The 17,632-nt window shown below is 43.3% G+C and overlaps 2 protein-coding genes across 5 annotated transcripts in view; one reads left to right on the plus strand and one right to left on the minus strand.

Moving 5' to 3' along the window:
• The window catches only part of LOC103129700 (ribonuclease inhibitor-like), a 14,798-nt gene extending 11,557 nt beyond the window's left edge, over positions 1-3,241 (plus strand). For 2 of the 3 annotated variants that reach the window (XM_007540881.2, XM_016665333.1), the window contains 2 exons: positions 372-527; positions 2,983-3,241. In XM_007540881.2, coding sequence (XP_007540943.1) covers positions 372-527; positions 2,983-2,989 — 163 coding nt within the window. In that variant the 3' untranslated portion in view covers positions 2,990-3,241. Of the gene's footprint in view, positions 1-371; positions 530-2,982 lie in introns of all 3 variants that reach the window. The other variant, XM_016665332.1, reaches the window with a different exon arrangement.
• A 1,760-nt stretch (positions 3,242-5,001) lies between these two features.
• On the minus strand, positions 5,002-15,822 carry LOC103129701 (glutaminase kidney isoform, mitochondrial-like). 2 transcript variants are annotated; one of them, XM_007540883.2, is made up of 17 exons: positions 15,471-15,822; positions 12,012-12,102; positions 11,820-11,938; positions 10,270-10,399; positions 10,116-10,195; positions 9,886-10,049; positions 8,941-8,999; positions 8,264-8,296; positions 8,032-8,090; positions 7,881-7,947; positions 7,762-7,812; positions 7,516-7,692; positions 7,316-7,447; positions 6,851-6,943; positions 6,527-6,665; positions 6,369-6,432; positions 5,002-6,070 (listed from the first exon to the last, which is right to left on the minus strand). In XM_007540883.2, exons 1-17 carry the CDS (start codon positions 15,698-15,700, stop codon positions 5,911-5,913), a joined length of 1,848 nt encoding a protein of 615 aa, XP_007540945.1. In that variant the 5' UTR covers positions 15,701-15,822; the 3' UTR covers positions 5,002-5,910. The 2 variants fall into 2 exon arrangements, with proteins under 2 accessions (XP_007540945.1, XP_007540944.1); XM_007540882.2 differs by having other exon boundaries at positions 12,012-12,108.
• Between the last annotated feature and the right edge of the window lie 1,810 nt (positions 15,823-17,632).

Here is a 17,632-nt window from a genome sequence, read left to right on the forward strand (position 1 = left end):
TTCTTCTACACATACCAATATAAAGCAACTATAGAGCCCCCTAGTGGAACGGGAGGAGTGAATCCAACACAGGTCAAAGGTCATTCAACCCAGTCTAGAAAAGTGAATTCCTGGAATCTGATAGGAACAAATCAATAATCAATGATTGATGCTTCAACACTTTGATCAGAACCTTTAATGATTTTACTGACTAAAATCCTCCAACAAAACATGATCCAGTACCAGGTTCTGGTTCTGGTTCTGAAGTCAGCAGGTCTTTATTGAAGCAGCAGCTTGTTGGCTTTAATATTCATGAGACTCTTTAACTGGTTCTGTTGGACTGGTTCACCTGCATCCTGTTGGCTTCAGCTCATCTATTATTCTTTATCCAGGTTGTTTGGCTGCAGGTTGTCAAAGATCAGCTGTGATTTTCTGGCCTCAACTCTGAAGTCCAACAGCCTCCATCTGACAGAACTGAACCTGGATGGAAACAACAAGCTGAAGGATTCAGATGTTCAGCAGCTGAAGGATCTTGTAGAGACTTTAAAGTAAGTAAATGTTTGTAGTGAGTCCAGCTGCTGTCAGCATATTGAGCTAAACCCAGTTAGCATCAAAGCAAAGCTCCAGTGTTCCCAGTAAAGCTGCAGCTTCTCAGTGGGAGGAGAATGGTTCAGGCTTCCTGATTGGACACAGAGACAGCAATCAGCCAATCAGAGGAGCAGCAGCTTGCTGTGTTCCTGTGTTTGTGTTGGTGTGAAGATGAGTGTTGTTGCTGTGTCCATGTCTCCAGGACGTCCAGCTGGACTCCAGCATCCAGCCGTCAAACATGTCTAGAGACAGTGGTCCTCATTCATCAAATCATTTTCTGGCAGCAGCAGATCTGATCTCAGATCTGCTTGTCCTCTCAGTTCAACAGGAAACAACTGATCAGGTTCATCTTGGTCACAGCTCTGAGATCAGTCTGACTGCAGCCTGGAAACCATCTAGTGCAGGGGTGTCCAAACTTTTTGCAAAGGGGGCCAGATTTGGAGTATTAGAGATGTAAGGGGGCCGACCTTGGCGGACGTCCTTTATGTAGAACAGCAATATATTTCAACAAATTTCAACAAGCCATTCTATGTTTTACATTTGCTTTTTTATTTTAATTTCAGTGATCTTAAGCATGTATTGTGGTTCATTTGAAACATGCATATAATATGTAATTGAATATTCACTTAACTTCATTTTTTTAACACTAACTTTTTTCTAACGGTTAAACAGAAGTAATTGTACTCTTGAGTGCAAATTACATTTGAAACATTAAAAAAATATCTCACCATGGCAGTTCAATATTTACAGAATTTTTAAATAAAATAACAGAGAAATGAGCAAGTAATAGTCATATCAACAAGTGCAGGGCTCATTTGAAATATGACATATTAGTAACTATAAATGTTAATTAGATTTTTAAAAGTTTATTATTCTGGAGTGAAAACTGAAAACTTGTCTGAATTTTTGACTGATTTTGATCTTTAAAAAACAAAATTTATTCAGAGACTTATTGTAAATGACAAATGACTTGTCTGCATTAAAGTGATGGGAGATACTCAGATCTGGACTGCAGCACATAGGCCAAGTCTGGCTCAAAGGCAGTGGTACTGGCAGGCCCGGTGGCATGGGCGGGCATCGGGGGACCCAGAGTTAGCAGTGCCCCCCCTGGACTGGAAGCTGTTTTTTGTTTTTACCTTAGAATGGCCAACAGTTTGTTATTCTTATATCAATTTGATACAATAGTACAGGGGTGGCCAAGTCCAGTCCTCGAGAGCCACCATCCTGCAAGTTTCAGATGCATCCCTGCTTCAACACACCTGAATCAAATGAATGGCTTATTATCAGGCCTCTGCAGAGCTGATCCCGGTCTGTTGGAGTAAGGATACTTCTAAAACTTGCAGGATGGTGGCTCTCGAGGACTGGACTTGGCCACCCCTGCAATAGTAGCTTCCACACTTCCCATATCCGTGTCCTCTGTCACCTTTTTCAGCAGTTAAAACAGTTTAATCAGTTAAGTCGTAACCTGTTTTTCCGAGCCGCCTTCAAACGCAACATGAACGCTGAGACGCTCGCGCTGGGTTTACACTTGTGCGGCAGTGAAGGAGACCTTCTACTGCTGGGCGGAGCTACGCAGGTTTGTTAGAATCATGGCAGCAAACCAGCAAATCGCAAAGAACTTTTCACAGATTTTCCCCCAAACTAACCGGCTGAGTTGAGTAAAGCTGTTGGATGCAGGTAATGTTAGCTAAAGGATGACTAGCTAATAACAATACTAAAGCTTGTTAACAAGTAGCTTGTAGGCTACTGGTGTTGTCCATGTTAAGCTACGTAAATTCATTTTGCCCCCCCAAAATAAGTCCATGTCCCCCCTGTTAAACTCGTCTGGAGCCGGGGCTGGATATTGATGCACGAGATGTCTCGTAAGTGAGAGTCCGTTAGCCGTGTCCTCACACGGCTCTTATTCAAGTTCATAACCGAGAAGACACACACGACGTATTTGTGTGTCTTCTCACACAAATACGTCGACCCAAACAAGATTAGCATTTTCTTTCCAAATGCTCGAATCTCTCGAAACCTGTCGGTAAGAGTTCGCGAGAGAAAACTGCTGGTGCCGACCTGCTGGCGGCTCTCTGCGTCACTCTGCAGCTCAATGAGCTCCAGCTGCAAATGGTCTGAGTCACACGGGCTGCTGCCCTCTAGTGGGAAAATGAGGAACAGCACTTAGTGTGTAAGCTCCGCCCTATGCAGGTAACGTTACTGCTGCCCGATATATTAATTCTACGTGCGGGCCAAACGTTATTGATTTTATGACAGAGGCTGCGGGCCGGATGAAATTTGACCACGGGCCGCATTTGGCCCCCGGGCCGGACTTTGGACATGCCTGATCTAGTGGATGTGCTGCGTCACTGACTGCTGCTGGAGAGGCTGGAAACACTCACTGATCTGATGTCTCCATCCTTCTTCTCTCTGCAGGTTCTGAACTCTGTAAAGTAGAGAACGGTCTCTGTGTCCTGCTGATCCTCAGAGGTTGAAGCTGCAGCAGTTTGAGTCTAAAGAGACTCTGACTGGATCCTGATGATGACCTCTGACCTCCAAGATTTTCCTCCTGTTTATTTTCTCATGTCTCTCATTTAGTGTCTGATATTGTTTGTCTCTTTGGATCAATAAAGATCCGATTCAAACTGGGCTCCATTTAGAGGCTTCATGGAGTTTGGATCTGAACTGGATTCAACTGGAAAGTTGATCTTTTTTCTCTCTGATTCATTTTCATCCTGGAACCAGAAATGGTCTGAGATGGAAACATGGGAATCATTTTCAGTTCAGCTTTGAATCATAAAGACATTTCAAACCTCTTTTCTCTGCTGCTTCTTCTTCTGCTGACAGGAAAATGTTCCTCAAAGCTCCACAGATAAAAAGATGCTTTACTGGAAACTGCAGAGAAACTTCAGCTTCCATCACAGAAACCAGTTTAACCAGTGTCAGGAAAATTATGTATATTTTTATCACATTCATTTATCTGTTTTCTTATATTTGGAGGATGTAGACTGTTTAGAATTTAAATTTTTTTGTGTTGTGGAGCAAATGTTACAAGAATGTATTCAGGTATTTATGGCCATGAGAGGGAAGCAGAAGAACCATCTGCTGCGGCCAAAGAGCACCAGGAGGTCAGAGCTCAAAGATCAAAGCTTATGACCCAGAGAGACAAAGAACTGTGCTTGGGTCATTGCATGCAGAAGACAGAAGACTCGTTTGATGAGAAGTGAGGTTGTCATCAAACGATAAGTAAAAAAGCTGTGTGAAAGCCCATGTTGTTTCTGTGAGTTTTATTGCTGCCTTAAAGGAGGCAGACAGGAACTGAGAACTGTGTTTTGAAATCTGTAACATGTCGACCCTGGGAACAGGGTTTTGTTGTAGAAAAAGAAACCTGATACTATGTAATTAATTCAGGCCTACTGAATATGTAAATTTGGGACCACCCCTAATTAAATAAAGAGCAGGGGTTTGGCAGGAGAGCATCCAGTGTGGTAGGAAACATTGTAACTAGAAGCATTCCTGTCCATACTCCTTATGTTTGGCAGTTTTTAAAAGGTACATTTACACTGAAAACATTTTTCTTTTTTGTATTGAGCAGTAGTTCAGAGGAATAAGTGGATTGAGAGTCCACAGGCTCGAGTCCTGAACTGGATCAATTTTAATCAAAACACAGAAAGATCCCTGCTGCACTCAAACCAACAACCTTTGGATAAGCAGCCTGTATTCCCACTCTCTCCACCACAAGTCTTTTTTTTTATATATTTGTCTTCTATTTCAGAGGATTTTGGTGAAAAAGGGGTGTTGACAATGACAACTGAAGGCATAGCTTCAGAATCACCTCAAATCCAGGAGAAAAAGGTCAAAGTTCAGGATCCAGAAGCCACAGGTCCAAACTGAGCTGCTGTGTCTTAGCAGAAAAAGCAGAATTCAACATTTTACTGCTCAGCATGTTCAGAACAACAGAGGAGATGTGGAACCATTTACTCCACATTTCACTTCATCTGCAGATCCGCTTTTTGTACTACACTTGGAAACTTTTTACTCTTTATTCATCCTCACATGGTGAGAACTTTTAAGATTATTGAAACACAAAATGAAAATATTTATTTTCCATCCAGTGTTTAGTTTGAACTCTGCAAAATAACAAAATGTTACCAAGTATTTTAGTTTAGTTTCTGTTGCAAATGAAGAAGTTCAACTTTCATTTTTCTGCAAATTCATGACATACAAAAGTAAAAAATGTTAACTTGAAATTTAGCCTCACCTGGTTGGAAATGGAGAGAAAAAAAAATAAAATAAGGTTTACTTAAAACACAACCCACTCTAATTAGATTTTAAATTTTGTAAAAAATAAATAAAAATGAATAAAATTGAAAACATAAAAAATAAAATAAACAGTCTAGGGTCTTAATTCCTGAATTTCCAACAAAATGATTAATATTTAAACAGACATGCAGATTGTTTTTTTATAGTTAAGTTTTTTATTTGGATGTGAATAAATATCTGCTGGTGGCGCAGCGGCATAAATACACATGAAGAAGAACCAGAACAAACACGTTACATTCAGAAAGCTGCACCGACAAACAAAACGTCACATGATCCAAAGAGCTGCAGCTCGGACCGCACCGCCGCCACCGCTTTGTGCTTCCTCCGTCACCAACGACCCGACTACTGGCCGGTTCTGACCCGACTTCTGAAATTATCCTCCTTTTGTTTTAAAGTTTGGATTTGGGAGAAAAAAAACAACAAAAACAAAAAAACATGATTATTTCAAACTTTCAGCACAAAAACAGAACCGGACTCTTGCTCTCTGCATCGGAAAGCGTCTCGGCGTCCTGAGTGGAACGAACACACGCACACACACACACCTCACACATGGCATCAGCAGGGAGAATATTCAGGATTCAGCCAAATCTTGGGCCAGAACTTTACCCAGCAAGTCTTACTGGTTCTGGTGAAGGTCGTTGCAGTCGGTAACACTTCCTGTCACCTGAATATTCGTGCCTCCTGACTGCGGCTCGGTCAGAACCGGTCCATTCAGTCTGGCAGTGTCTCTTCTCATATGTACAAACGCCTTTATGTTCAAACGGTAGAGAGAAATAAAAGAGGAAATAATTGAAGTTTTACAGGAAAGCAGAGACAACGGTTTAACACCTGAACATATTTACACGTCTTATATACAGAACACAAAACCGTGTCAGGGTCACACGATGAACGCCTAATCCACTTCCTGTTTCCAGAATAAAAGCACCGGCACGTTTGATTCATGGTTGGACCCAGAGGAGGGAATAAAAACCGATTATTTTACTGGGAGAACAGATAACAGACATGATGAGGAGCTTTTATAGTGAAGGAGCCTTCAGGAAGTCACAGCAGGCCATCCAGGTTCTTCTCGGCGCTCTGCGAGTCAGCGGCGGCGGTGGCAGCGGCGTCCTGAGGGCTGTACTGGGTGTGGTAGTCTCTGAGGATGGTCACCACGTCGTGATGGCCGAAGTGCACCGCCTCGTCCATCGGCGTGTTGCCCCACCTGCACACAAAACACCGTCACCACGGAAATGGCGCTGGAATGCTTTCAGAACGAATTAAAGTTTGGGGCTAAAAATTAACAAAATGATAAGAAATAAGAAGGAAGGAAGAAAGAAGACCAAAGTAAGGAGAGGAAAAAGGAAGTGAAGAAGAAGGGGAGAAAGAAATTAAGAAGGAAATATGGTGACAGGAAAAATAAATGTCAAAGGAAAGGAGGAATGATGTAAGCAGACAGGAAATAAACATGGTGAGGTATGAACTGGTCCTAAGTGTCTCTGCGTCCCTGGAGACGCTCCTACCTGTCCTTGGGGACCGGGTTGACTTTACAGGCCTCCAGCAGGAAGCGAACCACCTCAGCATGACCTGGAACACACCAGCAGAACCTCAGCCTCCACAACACACACACACACACACAGCAGCAGGAAGCAGCCGCTTCCACTTCCTGTCTGGGCCTGACCTTCAGCCGCCGCCACGTGCAGCGCCGTCCGGGAGTCGTAGTCCCTCTGCTCCATGTCCATGGAGGACAAAGCGAAGCGGCGCAGGGCCGACACGTCTCCGGTGTAGGCGGCGAAGAGAAGGTTAATCACCGACTTCACCTGCAGAGACGAGGAAGAGGAGGGAGACCTTCATCATCTGCTGTCTGCCAGCAGGAGGCGCTGCAGAGGAAAATCAGCTCCTAAATTTTACAGAAAAGCTACTTGTGTTTTATTTGCAGTGTCCTATAAACTGAAATACTTGGTAGTGTTTAGTGTTTCTGCAGCAGCAGCTGCAGCTGACCCACCCTCTGGTCTCCTCCCTCCCTGCGAGGGTCCAGCTTCTTGGCGAAGTGCCTCAGGTTGTCATAGTTGTGAAAGTTGCAGAGAGAAACCAGATCCTGCAGCAAGAAGAGCGACCCGGTTTCAGGATCCAGCAGGTTCTGCTCACCTAGCCTAGCATGAAAGCTAACTAGAACAGTAGTTTGGGTGGAACGTTTAGTTGGTTCGTTTGGGGAGGTTTGAATATGGAATCGGACCAAAGAAGTGAACTCTGGTCCGCCTGTAAACGTCGGTCTGTTCGGTTGAAGTGAACTCAGAAATTTTGAGATTAATCTCAAGAAATGTTCAAGTTTCTTTCAAAAGTTAAAAATCTCAGATATTTTGATTAACTAAAAGCAATCAAATGAGGTCAATAATTTCCATGTTTTTCTTTGGGTGCCCAATCGAACCGAGTCTACCAGACTACCAGAACCCGAACAGAACCGAGTTACCGTGCAGAACTGGATCCCTCTCACGCTGTTTCCCAGTTTGTCCAGTGGCGGAGACCAGCACATGATGCCCATCACGTTGGGAACCACCAGCAGAATCCCGCCGGCGACGCCAGATTTCGCCGGCAGTCCCACCTGGAGCAGAATGACAATGAGCTCCCATCTCCATGGAAACCAGGTAAAACTTCGCGATCGATACTGACGTGGAAGGCGAACTGGCCGGAGAAGTCATACATGCCGCAGGAGTGCATCAGGCTCAGCGTGTTGCGAACCGCCTCTGGGCTCAGCACGCGCTCACCCGTGATTGGACAGAAGCCGCCGTTGGCGAGCGTGGCGGCCATGACGCTGGCGCTCTCGCAGGTCACCTCGATGGAGCAGAGCTGCAGAGAGCAGCCGGGTCAGGGAGCAGCTCCGGCTCCCACCGGGCCCAACCAGAACCAGGGACTCACCTGGAAGTAGAAGTCCAGGATGGAGGTCATGTCGGTTCCTTCAGGGAAACACTGTGGAGGAGAACTGGGTCAGAACCAGATCAGGACAACAACACTCCCTACAAACCAGCCACCCTCACCTTCTTCTCCTTCAGGTAGTAGCCAATGGCGAAGTTCCTGTCTCCGGACTCGCGCTCCGACTGGAAACTGGGTCACAAACAGAACCAGGCGGGTCGATTAACGCCGGCAGTGAACCGACCTGAGACCAGAAGGTTCTGCTGAGGAACTCACGTGGCGTTGCTGAAGCCAACGTACTCGTTTCCTGCCAGCTTGTTCATGAAGTTCATCACCTGCAGAGAAGGAGGAGGACAGGTGAGAAGGAAGGAAGGAAGTGTGAAATGTGGGGTTGAGGTAGAAAGAAAAGAAGGTAGAAATGAAAGAAAGAAAGGAAGGAAGGAAGCAGAAGGAGGGATGGGAAGAAAGAAATAAAATGTGGGGATGAACAGAAGCGACTCATACTCACGTAGTCGAACTTCTCGGCGTTGCTGGCTCCTTGCTGAAACACAGAGAACCCGGTCAGAACCAGCCGGCAGGAAGCAGGCGGACGTCAACAGACATCAGCTAGAGACACTACAGGGTCAAAGGTCATTCAGTGTGATCAGTTCAGGTTAGAAGGGGAAACTCGTCTACTCCAACTGTGATGTTAGCCTTGACTCAGCTCTGCGTCTCCATGGTTACTGGAGTAAGTGATGAGGACAGAGCAGCTGAGGAGAAAAACGGAGGTGTTACCACAGTGATGGACCTGCAGGGGATCAGCACCGCTAATCCACCTCGTTTGCTTTAGCCGCTGCCTTCATCCCTGAAGTTCTCTGAACCACTGAGGAATTACGCAGGAAGTGGAGGAGTCACTTCCTGTAATGAAACGGCTCTCTGGGGCTCCTGGTGATTTAAATACGACTAGGATCAACAGGTGGCGCTCTTGTGTTCTCCAGGCGGGGACAGAGAGCAAATCCCTGAGTGAGAACGAAGCGTTCAGGTTAGCAGAACCCAGAGCAGCTCCGTCTCTGCTGCCGCCCTCTGCTAATCCCCTTTTAGCATGATTCTCCAGAACCTTAATCTGGCTGGAAAATAATAATCTGCGGATCATTTCCATCTGACTGCAGAGGAAGTCAGGGGTCGGTCAGAAACGCCGGGGCTTACCTTGATGAGGGAGGTGCAGACGATGGCGCCGGCATTCACCATGGGGTTGTGGGGTTTATCTGCAGGGAGGCGTTAGCAACATTTCAGTGCTGCAGGTGGAAACAAGGCAGCTTAACGAGTCAACATCTGCAGGGTGAGGGAGGAAACTGAACATTTCTGACTGACACAACATCTGGTGGAGCTGGAGGAGGTTTAGAAACAGCTGCAGAAATCCACTGGAAACGCAATGAAGCAATAGCTAAAGTAACATTAATGTAATATTTAACTGTTTTCTACCTACTTATTATTTCGCTCTTTTAACTGATTAATAGAGACGGGATTAGGCAACATATAGCTTCCCATACTTATAAACATCTCAGAATAATCTCTGACGTTAATTATTAAAACAGTGTGATTTATGTTGATGCTCTTATTTTGAAAGTCAACCAGACATGGGAGGAGAACGCCGCTAATGTTGGATCGCTAACACAACTGGCCTCCGTTATTACATCTATGTGATTTATCAGAAAAACTAAATAACTAAGTCAGTCTGATGCCAGAGAAGGAAGCTGAATGACAGATGTTAATTTCATCCAATCAGGTGGGGCCCTGTGATGATCTGCTCATCCAATCGTGTTGTGCTTGATTTTGTTCGTCCAATCAGAAGTTGAGGCTCTTGTGAAACGCCTAAATGTCACATGGATTGATTAATAAAATACAATCCAGGGTCAGAGCAGGAAACTTTCTGCGAACCTTTCAGAGAACAAAGACTGGATTCAGAGAGAGACCAGCTGTGTTTTCAGCCGGCCTCTTATTACCGCTGGATCACATCTCCGTGGTAACGGAGCAATGACATGGATCCTCTGTATGTGAGCCAGCTTCCTGGGTTGGCAAACAGACACACGCTGACATATGAAACAGTAGACCTGAATGTGTGTGTCTGTGTGTGTGTGTGTGTGTCCTCACCGTCCTCGTTCAGGAACAGCTTGTTGAACCTCAGGCCGCTGGGCTCCTTGCCGATGAAGCGGTGCACGTACTCGGTGCCGTGGTCGTGGACGGCGATGGCGTACTTCAGCGGCTTCACACACGACTGCAGACAGAAGGGGACCTTGGTGTCTCCAACTGTGTGCCTGGGAAGACGACAGGTCACACACTCACCTGCCTGTTACACACACAGCTAAAAACCTGAACGGTACCGTTGTCCGTCGACGGTGCACAGCGCGACGCCCCAAAGGTCGGGACTGAAGCGAGCCAGCTGGGGAATGTAGTCCGCCACCTGCAGGAGGAGACCAGCGTAGTGGCTTTATGTAAAACATCAGAGGCATGATGATGCGTTTCCTGTTAGCATACCTGCCCTCCTGATAGCTTTTTGCCGTTGTCATAGATGTCATTGATGTGGGTGGAGAAGGACTGGAAGTCTGGGATGACAAACTTCTTCCTGAAGGCCTGAGTCAGCAGGACGATGTTGCTCTGGACACACCTGATGCCAGAAAAGCATTAGAAATGGATCCAACTGGAACATGACGAAAGTGACGTTCGTTCAGGTTTCATAAAGAAAATAAACATGTTGTTTGTCTAATTTTAAAAAAGTAGAAATTGTACAAATGTTTCTGGATGGTGATTCTGTCAGCATGTAGCTCACCCTGACCCGAGTGAAGTTCAAACCCTCAGACAATTATTAATTGATTAATCATCAGACTTTGACCGGGTTCTTCACAGAAGCCACCATTTGTTTTTATGCTCCTTCTAAAACAATAGAGAAGTTAAGTGTTGCTGTTTGGTGATGTGACGCTCCATGCAGCTCAGCCTGACACATTTCTCTCACTCCTCCTCCTTCCTGCTGATCCTTCTCATGCGGTGATTACAGCACCTCTCTCTTCAGCTGGCAGAGAGAATGCTGCCTAATCCCTGCAGAAACAAACACCAGCAGCTCACGTGCTCCGCTCCGAGTCTCTGACAAGCTGGGCTCTAGAAATAAGCCGGCGGAGCAGGAAGTGATGGACGGCGGCCAGCAGCAGCCGGCTCTCAGGTCTGCTCCCTGCTGAGTCGTCATATGTCCCGGCTCACCATGCTGCCGCCTCCCAGCTGGCTCTCCTCCTGCAGGAGAGGTCCTGCTGTCCCAATGTTTATACAGATCCAGTTTCTCCTCTCATTGCTCTTCTTCTTCTTCGCTGCATCCAGAAGCTGCAGCTGGCGTGCAAACAGAGTATCTGCTGAATAATGCAGCAGATCCAGTGACCTTTTTTCAGCTGCAGGGACGATTGGAGGACTCCAGGCTGCAGTTAGTATTTTTAGGTGGACAAAGATGAAAGATTCATGCTGGCACCAAAACAATGCAGCAGAGAAATAAAGCAGGAAACTGAGGCTGGAGCTTCAGTAACCCAGGCTGCAGCCGAGACAGGAAAAACGCAAACAGACCAGACAGGAATGTATGAATGACTAAATAAATAACTAAATAAATGATTAAATAAATGGGTCCATGTATGACTTGGAATAGAAAATAAAATTTGAATATTTTCTTTTCTTTTGTCACTAATTACTGAGATGTAAACAAAAAATATACAAGATGGAAAAAAACTGAATATAAAGTGTTTTCTTACAAAAAGCATGATTTAATTTTAAAAGGTTTTCTTTAAAAAGAAAATAACATTTAAATAAAACAATATTTTTTAAAAAGCATCCGTTTCTTCTAAAATAAAATGAAACACAAATTCTGGCAAAACCACTGGCTTTTTAAGACTACAAATTATTTTTATAAAGTAAAATAAAAATACTTTTGATAGCAAACTTTATAAAATAGAAAGAAGGAACTTCTTAAATAAAAATACACTAAAACCAAATTAGAAAAGGAGAATAAATTGTTTTTAAAACCAAAAGGTAGATAAAGAAGGAAAGCGTACTTCTTGAAGAGGTGTCGGTCCAGCGCTCCGTCTGAGGTCGTCTTCAAGGTGACCTTCAGCATCTCCATGCACTCTTTGAGCCGAGGGTCTCCGGTCCGAAGCCCAGTGGATTTCAGAGCCTGAACAGAGAGACATGAATGATCAGAGCAGTGAGGCGGACGGCGTCTCCGTCTGCGTCCTCTGGAGACTCACGGTGGTGAACTTGTGAGCCGGGATCTTCTCCTGTCCCTCTGCGATGGTGTAGAACAGCAGATCCTCCAGGCTGGGCAGGATGCCCGCCTTCCTTCTCCTGCAGGAAACACAGACAGGCAGCAACATGAGGGGGGTGGAGGCATGATGCTGCCACCGCCAGGCCCCCAAGGTCCGCTGGTGTCTGGGTGCTGCAGCACCAGCCAGAACAAGCTGCAGTGATGAAGACCTGGAGGAGTCTTCATCACACTGGGACGTTTCACCAGCTGCGTTTCCATTACAAATGTGAGCAAATCTCAGTTTATATTCTGCTAATGTTGAAAAAACATGATTTCACAATTATGGTGTTTCCATTAAATGATTAAAATCACATGTGAATAAGCTTGTTGATGCTACAAGTCATTAAAAATCATGGCAGACCCAGATGTAAACTCCCACAATTTCACAATTCTATAGTTAATGGAAACGCAACTACAGTGGAGGATGCTACGTGTTAGCAGCTAGCTGTTAGCGGCAGAAACTTCCAGCAGTTTTCTCCATCTGCTGGCTGATGTTCCCGCCCCACACCAGACCCCCCAGGGAGGAACGTTACCGTGGCGACAGCAGGATCTCTGCTATGATTCATTGCAAAGAGGATTTAGTCCGGCCTCACCGTGCCCTGCAAGGCATCATGGGAGCTATGACCTGCATGTTAGGGGAGGCAGATAGCCACGGCTTCAGCATCATGTTTCCAGTTTGTCTCAAGTCCAAACCCAAAGTGGGACTGATTCTACTGGGAAGAGTTAGTGGAAGGAAAACCAGTCCTGATTTTCTGTCTACATTTGTTTTCATTCCTGAGCCGCCTTCCACTAGGAGACAGGAGGCGTCTCAAAGACCTGTCATTTTGAGACACCTCCTGTAGTTCTGCAGAATATTTTATTTATAGCCAAAGGAATCTAATGTGCGACCTATATCCATTTTTTCACAGCAATTCAGATTTATTCACCCCAAAATAAAATCAGATCTGTCATTTCCATATGTAGAACTAAATCATTTCTGTTTTCAATCGTCAGCATTCTGAACGTTCATTTCATTCAACTTTTACATCACTAATGTGAAACATGCATCATAATTCTGCACCAGAAGAAGCCAGATGCTATAAATCAGGACGTAACAAAGGCTGAATATTATAATTATGAAATTATTGATCATCAAGATCTATGTGAATATAGCAGTCAATCTCAAAACAAATCTGAAGAGGCCTCTGACTGAAGACTGTTTCATTTGCTTTAGCTGCTCTTCTTTAAATCTGGATGTAAAGTTAGAACAGAAACAGATTAGGAGTCGTAGCTCAGATATTACTGGAACTTTTTATTTTAAAAAATTAATTGTTACCATGGTTACATATCATAGCTGTACAAAAGTGAAAAGTTAAGAGCAAAAATATTTCCAGCTACAGAGAATCCAAAAAACAAAACATAAGAATAACAGTTCCTTCTAAAAAAAGAACAAATCAGAACTAACTATACAGTATGGCCTAGTCAAAGCCCAGAGCTAAATACAACTGAAAATTTGTGGTTGATGTTAACAGATGCTGTCCATCCAGTCTGACTGACACCTGCAGAGTCAGAGGCTGAATACAAATGCGCGCCACACTTTTCAGATTTATTTCAGCAGGAGTTGTTTCCCCTCCAACAAAATTTCTCATTTTTGATAAAAACAGGGACAATTTCTGTTTGTTTAAGACAGAAAATAAAGAAAATGTCTCAATTAAGTGAGGAAACTGGAAACCTGGAGATGCTGGCAGCCTGCTGGCTGACCTCTGACCTCATTAGTGAAGCCTGCAGGTCATAGTGGGTGAGTGGGAGGGGGGTTGAAGCGGAGCCACTGGGGGAAGTGAGCTATTTTCAAGGTAAAAGCAGCTTTCAGGAGCAGAACGTCTATCTACTGCAGAACAGAACCACCACAGAGTGGGAGAGCAAAACTTAGAGGAAATAAAATAGAAACATACTTACAAATGCAAAGCAAGCAGACCAACAACATGGAGAGAGAGATGTGCAGAGGAAGAAGAGTGAATTAGTGCGACACATTAACACATCGTTCATCTGCAGAAACACAACATGGACGACCAGCTGCTCTCCTTCCACAGATTACCACTGCAGATATCAGCCTGTTGGGGGCAGAGTGTTCCCCTCTCTTTCCCATTTTGAAGAGACACAGCTGGACTCCTTTCATACAGTAAAAGCCTGACGCCGTCAGACAACGACCTTCATCCTCAGAGCTAATCTCTAATCTGCAGCCTGGACGTTTCACGCATGCAGGGGGAGCTGCTGTATCCAATCATGTTGATGGAAAAATGTGTGGAAGGAAAACGTGCACAGGAAATAGTGATTGCACCATTAATATTACATTAATGGTGCATGCAGATATTCATAACTTTATCGATATATTTAGAAATCCTAATTGCACTTTCTGAACCATTCAAAAGGTTTGATGCAGTTCATTTTATCTTATTTGTATCAGTTTCAGTTTCCTCTTTATTTATTGTACATTGTCTGTAATACTGCTAATTACACTGACTGAGCAAATTAAAGTTGTTTTTACATGTTTGACCAACTTTGTGAAGCCATAATATATAATATACAAGATTAAAAAGTCATACAACAAAATTTAAAACCTGTGATTAACGTATTTAAGGTTAACTTACACTCTAAAATTTAAATTAAGGCCTTAAATGTATATTAGTGTTTTTAGGACTTTTTAAGAATGCATGGATTAGAGATTTACAACACCTCAGAGATTCAAGAGTCTCAGACAGATTGAGTCTTGAATCAGAGACATCAACTATTCTACCAGAACCAGACAGCTGCTCAGTGCATTTCATTTGGAAATGGGTCTGGAGGAAGAGTGGAGCGGACCAGGATCTACCAGAACATTTTCGAGCATCTAAAGGAGCAGAACCACATACAGAAAATGCAATCTGGGTAGAAGGAGCCTAAACCAAGCTCATATAAATATAACAACCAGTGTACAAATGAATCTAGATTATTTATAACTCTCCATTTGCGATTGCAGTATTGAAATGAATGAACTTGTCGGTGATACAACGAGTAGATGCAGCTGTAGTAACAGGGCTGCTGGTTGGACCCGGACGCAGTCATGCCTGACCTTCACCAGTCATTGAGTTGGTTGTTTGTGTTGTTATTGTTTGACCAGCTGCTCTCAGGTTGATGTCTAACCGAGTTTCCTCCGGGATGAAGCTAAACATTTTGATGATGATGCAGAAGCTGCTGGTCACGATTCATGGCTCGTCGCACATCACATGCTCCCATTTTCGGACAAGTCTGTATATTTTCGCTTTAGGTTGTTTTTATCTTGCCTGATCAGAATCTTGTCACATTTATCGATACTTTAAAATATATTTTTTAAAAATAATTTAACTGAGGGGTTTAAGAGGTTCAAACGATAACCCGGATTACTCACTTATCTGCGGAGGTGTCAGTGCTGGCTTCGCTGTGGCCCTTCGCCGGAGTGCAGAAGCCCCTGAAGCCGGCCTTCCTGCCGGGTTGCGGGGCTCTCCAGCCGCTGAGCGGACAGGCGAAGCTGAGGGCAGCCGCGGCCGCGGGCGGAGCTATCATAGCGGCTCTGACCGGCCACTTCAGTTGGCTCTGGAGCAACTCCTTCAGAGCTGCCGTCGAGCGAAAAGGTAACATTTTATGTTCGCCTTTGAAAACCGAACAAGTTTTCCGGATTGTATGGGGTCCAGAAGGGTGAAATAAACCTGGAAAAGTTAGTTATTCCTCCTGGAAACAGTCTCCTAATGGTTCTCCTTGCGACTCTACGACTCTGAATATCCACAACCTACCTTTCTCCCGGCGTGGCTATTCATTGGACAGTTCCGTCCCTTGGTTGCTCTGATTGGCTAAAACTTCTGTCAATCACCACAAAGCCCCACCTACTATTTGACCCGATGTTTTCATCCATAAATCTGTCCACGCAATATTTATTACACCTGTCTACATACATACATGCCTAAAACTTTATATTATTAACAGTTTCAACAAATAAAATAACACAAAAGATGAAAAAATTCAGCTATATCCAGTTAATTAATGTTTTTATGACCACATGTTCTAATCTTAAACCCAAATAAGCAAATTACTTTCTGTAATTTTTTGCTCATAAAGCAGAAGCAGAAATTTAAATTTGATTTACTTTTCACATTTAAAACCATAAACACAATAGTAGCAGCAAAGAGACGAAAAAACAAGATTGCATTTAAAAAAAACTGCTGTGAAATCAAGTCTTATACTTCACTTATCTTAATTAGACTTTTATCTTTAATTTTCTAATTGCTGAAAAAGGTCAATTTATCCTGCTCTGCCACCTTGTGGGCGTTTTTGTTTCTGCATCCTAATAGTTCTCAGTAATGTGACCCTTTCTGAGACTAAAGTGACATTAGCGCCATCTCCTGGAGAGAGCAGAGAATTAACCACCTGATATTCATCTGCACTTTTCGACAGCAATAAAATCCAGTTGAAACGAATTTAAATGTTTATTCTGACCTTTAATAACCCGTGTGGGTGATATTTGACACCCTAAACAAATGGCCTACTAAAGCGATTACTCACTGGAAACTATTTGCTGATCCTACTTTCTGCTCTCTCTTGGCTCTTATCAGGCTTTATCTAAATGTCGACATACAAACTCCACCCACCTGGACCTCCAAGGAGGATAAAACAAACCGATCAGAGCTGACGCCTCTGAACCTGGACATAAAATATTCATGACTTTGACCTGAAAACAAAGGCAAATAAAGGCGACTTCCAGTAAAAATTACAGGAATCTGTATTTTTGATCAACACGGAGACAAAAAAAAAAAAAAAAAAAAAAAAAAAAAATCCCTTTTATGTGGAGATGCAAAAGAAGACGTGACCTGAGTTTATGCGCATGCAGAGACTTTTTTTCTGTAACCTCACTGCTTACCTTCCAGCTGATCAGTATCTGTTTGACGCTAAAGTTTTAATCTAATTCAGGTTCTCCATTTTGTCACATTACAACCACAAAAATTAAAGTATTCAAGTGTTTATGTCAGAAAATTCCGGCTTTTGGAGCTCAGAAAAGTTTTTCTAGAAAATTTCTAAGATTATTCTCAAAATTTCAGGTTTTTCATTGTTTAATTTTTATTTTGTTATTTTTTTTGTTTGTTTGTTTGTTTTTGCAAATTTTTTGCCCTTTCAATCTTAGAAATCTCCTTGTTTTGTCCAATTTTTTTAAAAAAAAATTTTCTTTTAATTTTTGAAAATTTTAAGATTTTTCAAGAGAACTTCATAGGTTTTTTTTTTCTTCGCAAATTTTCCACTTTGTGAGCTCACAAATTTAAAACTTTTTCTAGAAGATCTCTGAGGTTAAGTTAAGCTTTTTTGTTTGTTTGATTGTTTTTTTTGTTTTTGTTTTTTTTTTTCTAGCTACAATCAACCTAATTTGCTGCCATAGAAAAGCATTATGTCCGCACTTTTTTGTTTGGTATTTAATAGTATAAAAAAGAACACTGGTTGCACTTTTTAATCTAAAATTTGAATGTAGTGCTTTTTGAAGCCGCGGCAGCTCTGAGGCAGTAAACAAAGGAAGCAGAGCGGGATCCC

This window comes from Poecilia formosa, unplaced genomic scaffold (genome assembly GCF_000485575.1).
Source record: "Poecilia formosa unplaced genomic scaffold, Poecilia_formosa-5.1.2 Scaffold571, whole genome shotgun sequence".
NCBI lineage: Eukaryota > Metazoa > Chordata > Actinopteri > Cyprinodontiformes > Poeciliidae > Poecilia > Poecilia formosa.

What these genes read in the sequence shown, in the direction of transcription:
- LOC103129701 (XM_007540882.2), bottom strand. Translation starts at nt 15,700, where the DNA reads ATGTTACCTTTTCGCTCGACGGCAGCTCTGAAGGAGTTGCTCCAGAGC. An exon ending in ACTACCTGAAGGAGAAGAAG is followed by an intron (nt 7,813 to 7,880) that starts GTGAGGGTGGCT and finishes TCTCCTCCACAG; the next exon opens with TGTTTCCCTGAAGGAACCGA. An exon ending in GGGAGGGAGGAGACCAGAGG is followed by an intron (nt 6,666 to 6,850) that starts GTGGGTCAGCTG and finishes TCGTCTCTGCAG; the next exon opens with GTGAAGTCGGTGATTAACCT.